Source organism: Egretta garzetta, unplaced genomic scaffold (genome assembly GCF_000687185.1).
Source record: "Egretta garzetta isolate BGI_Z169 unplaced genomic scaffold, ASM68718v1 scaffold25, whole genome shotgun sequence".
Taxonomy (NCBI): Eukaryota; Metazoa; Chordata; class Aves; order Pelecaniformes; family Ardeidae; genus Egretta; species Egretta garzetta.
The window spans coordinates 1,266,767-1,270,613 of NW_009259800.1; the positions used below are offsets into that span (position 1 = coordinate 1,266,767).

At 41.7% G+C, this 3,847-nt stretch overlaps 1 protein-coding gene across 1 annotated transcript in view; it reads left to right on the plus strand.

Moving 5' to 3' along the window:
- Positions 1–318: 318 nt before the first annotated feature.
- EP400 (E1A binding protein p400) overlaps positions 319–3,847 on the plus strand; it is a gene marked incomplete at its 3' end in the record, with an annotated part of 41,166 nt that continues 37,637 nt past the window's right edge. Inside the window, exon 1 of the mRNA XM_035895364.1 lies at positions 319–1,668. Coding sequence (XP_035751257.1) covers positions 346–1,668 — 1,323 coding nt within the window. The remainder of the gene's footprint in view (positions 1,669–3,847) is intronic.

The following is a 3,847-nucleotide window of genomic DNA, read 5'->3' on the forward strand; positions in this document are numbered from 1 at the left end:
AAGTTCCACAGAAAGGGAAAAAAGTATGGTTTTTAAATTATTTGAAGTCATTCTAACTAGCTAGGAGGAATCTTATCATTTGTAAAACTATTCAATAGCACTTCGTTAGCTAGAGAAATGGATGAGGGATTTCAGTGAGCTTTTGTGGTGATGAGGATTTCAGATAATTTGACTGATGACATGAAACATCTTAAGTAAAGACAGGATAGCCGAGTTCTTACAGCAGGGTAGTCTTCTGAAGAGTAACTAAATAGTTTCAGTTACAGAAATACTTTTACCTTCCCTGATTTTCTGTTTTTGTGTATTTCTTTAGCGTATACTGTAAAAAAACCTAGAACAGTGAGAATGCACCATGGTAATGGTCCTCAAAATGCCCAGCGCCAGCTCCAGCGGTCCAGGTCCTTCACAGGCAGTGAGGGAGAAGAACAACAGGCAAATTTACCCCAGTCCCCTGCAGCTTCTTTTGCACCTTCTGCAAGTCCATCTGCACCCCAGTCCCCCAGTTACCAAATACAGCAGTTTATAATGAGTCGAAGTCCAGTAGCTGGGCAGAATGTGAACATCACGCTGCAAAACGTTGGACCGGTGGCTTCAGGAAACCAGCAGATAACGCTTACCCCATTGCCAATTCCAAACCCAACATCACCAAGTTTTCAGTTCAGTCCTCAGCAGAGGCGGTTTGAGCATGGATCCCCATCGTATATTCAAGTTACATCACCGCTGCCTCAACAAGTTCAGTCTCAGAGCCCTACACAGCCTAACCCGGTGCCAGTGCAAACGTTACCAAACGTTCGGGCAGGCACTCCAGGCCCTGGCTTGGGTATGTGCAGCCAGAGCCCTACTAGAGGGTTCGTAGATGCCAGTGTGCTCGTGAGACAAATCAGCTTGAGTCCTTCAAATGGTGGACACTTTGTGTACCAAGAGGGATCGGGAATTGCACAAATTGCTCAAGGAGCTGCTGCACAAGTACAGCTTCCGTCTTCTGGGACACCTGCCACAGTAAGGGAACGCAGGCTTTCACAACCTCATTCTCAGTCTGGTGGCACCATTCATCATCTCGGTCCTCAAAGTCCTGTAGCTAGCGGAGCAAACATGCAATCTTTGACTAGCCCAGGCCACATTACGACGACCAGCTTGCCACCCCAAATCAGCAATATTATCCAAGGGCAACTTATGCAACAGCAGCAGCAAGTGCTTCAGGGACAGCAGCTGGGTAGACCCATTGGATATGACAGGACTTCTGGTGGATTGATAGCAGGAGTTGGCGGACCTAGTGCATTTGGAATGACATCACCACCTCCTCCCACAAGTCCTTCACGGGCCACTGTACCACAGGGGCTGTCGAGTCTTCCTCTTACGCCTACAGTTAACACAGCAGTGAAAAAACAACCCAAAAAATTGGAGGAGATTCCTCCTGCCAACCAAGAGACTGCTCAAATGAGAAAACAATGTTTGGATCATCACCACAAGCAGATGGAAATTCTTAAGGAAACTTTTAAGGAATGTTTGATTGAACTGTTTTTCCTGCAACATCTTCAAGGGAATATGATGGACTTTTTAGCTTTTAAGAAGAAACATTGTGTTCCGCTGCAAGCATACCTGAGGCAAAATGACTTGGATCTGGAGGAGGAGGAAGAGGAAGAACAATCTGAGGTCATCAATGATGAGGTAAGAAATCAGTTGGTTAACGTTTTGGAATAAAATCTTAGATGAAGTTGTGGCACCTGGATTGTGAAGTATTAGAGAATGTGACAGTACCTGAAAAATCATTTTTGCTTGATGAAGTACGGCAATTTTTCTTTAAATAGTTGGCCTGAGAGAATGCAGTTCTGCTAGGTAGTGCGATTTGACGGGTCGGTTTGAGCGTGCCGTTAGATGTATGCATTTAAAAGAACAGAGGTGTGAAAGGAGCTTTCACTGCCTGAGTTAGCATGTAAGCCACACAAGTAAGGATGGCATTGGTGCGGAAGCTGTTATAAGCTAGTAGAATGAAGATGAATAGGGATCATGGATTAGATTTCACTTACTAGACTTACACAAACCAAAAAAGAATAAGCAAAAAGTCTTTAAGTGGTTAACCTTTATTTGACTCGTGTGACTTCTAACCATAGATGTTACTGAAGTTCAGTGTTGCTGTGGCCAACAAAAAAATCTGAAGTTGTCTAATTACTCAGAGAGGACATGTGAAACATAACGTATATGGGTCCACAGTAATGAATCAGGTTATTTAGGCTGTCACAGAGCTCTGTGCATGTATTGCTGTCTAAATTATTAAAAAATAGCACATGTAGACTGGAGAGTTACAAGTTGACTTCGTTATTTATGCAAAGGTTTAAAATTACTAACTTGAATTCGCTATTTATGGCAAAGGACTTGAAATAAGATTGCCACAGGCAGATGCCGTGCAACTTTTTGTGCACGTTCGTAGCCCTTTGTGTAGCCCTTGACCTGTGGCACCCAGTGGGTGCGGGAGCGGCGCCTGTCACCTGCCAGCCTACATGGCAAGCAGTTGCAACAGGGTAGATGTAACTGATGCCGCTGCGCATCGCTTAGCACTCACAAATACCTTTTAAAATTTGTAAAAATATATATGGGTCTATAGTTGCCAGTTTGTAAAGAACCAAACCAAACCTGTTGTGTAAAGAAACCCGTATTGCTTTGAAATATCTGTTAGAAATGAGTGTCTTCAGTGAAAATTGATGATTCTCTCAGGTGTGAATCTTTAGTAGATCATACCTTCAGTCGGAATTTGTGGGAGATTTTAACGGTATTAACAGCTGAAGTTTAATTTTTTCGTTGTTTTGTGGTCTAAACTTCTTGACTTCTGCTTGTGATAGTTACTGATAATTTTGAAGGAATAATTTCTTTCTATATCTAGTAACATAAAAGCTAGCCTGTTATTGTAATTTACTGACCACGGATATTCAATATTTTTTTTTCACCTGGTTTGTATTTTGTCAAATTGTTTAGGTGTTCTTGTTGGGTTGCGTGTTTGTCAGCTGAGATACCAGGTATTTTTAATTACAGTACGCACATTTTGAGAGATCTTTAGCAGGTGTAAATTGTAGAGGCTCAGTGGAGCTACTGCAATTTACATCAGTTGAGGCTCTGCCCCTCGGGTCTTTTGGGTTTGGAGTTTGCTGTACTTCACTGCCTTCTTGCGATGGATTGTCTTTCGTTTGTGAAAGCCGCTTGTCCGTTTAACTGCCGGAGACCTTTGCAAAGTGCAACAGCAAAAGGCTTTACCTGTTTTCAGATGATGAATCCTTTTGAAAGATTAAGACATCTTTTGAGTATGTTCTTTCTTTGTATTTTTTTGTCGTCTTCTCTTTTATTTCCCCCTCCCCCCTCTTTATCACTTTCTGCTAAAGCAATGCACTTCATCCCTTGCCTGGAAAGGTTGATCACTTTGGGAATTCAAGGGGAGAGCGAATGGTGGCTGTGCTCATTGCTTAAATAAATGTTGGAGCTCTCTTAAGTTCAAACTGTCTGTCATGCTAATTTGTTGTCCGTTAGAAGCAGCAATCATTAAATTTAAAACACACTTTTATGTTAACTGGATCTAAGAAAAGGTTTCCAGTGACGGGAAGTCACTATAAATAGTCAAGGCCGTGCTCTGTTCTGCTATTAAAAGTGAGGCAGAACTCTTCAAAAATGGGCCTGCATTCAAACCGAGCCGTGCTGATGGTCATTTAGTTATGATCCCCTCTTCAGTGAGGTACCATCAGTACAAAATGAGTGTGTTGAACAGTACAAAAAAAAAAAAAAAAAAAAAAAAAAAAAAAAAAATTTTAAAAAAAAAATGATTCTCCCTTCTTTTTTTTTTTCCCAAAAAATTTTCTCCAGG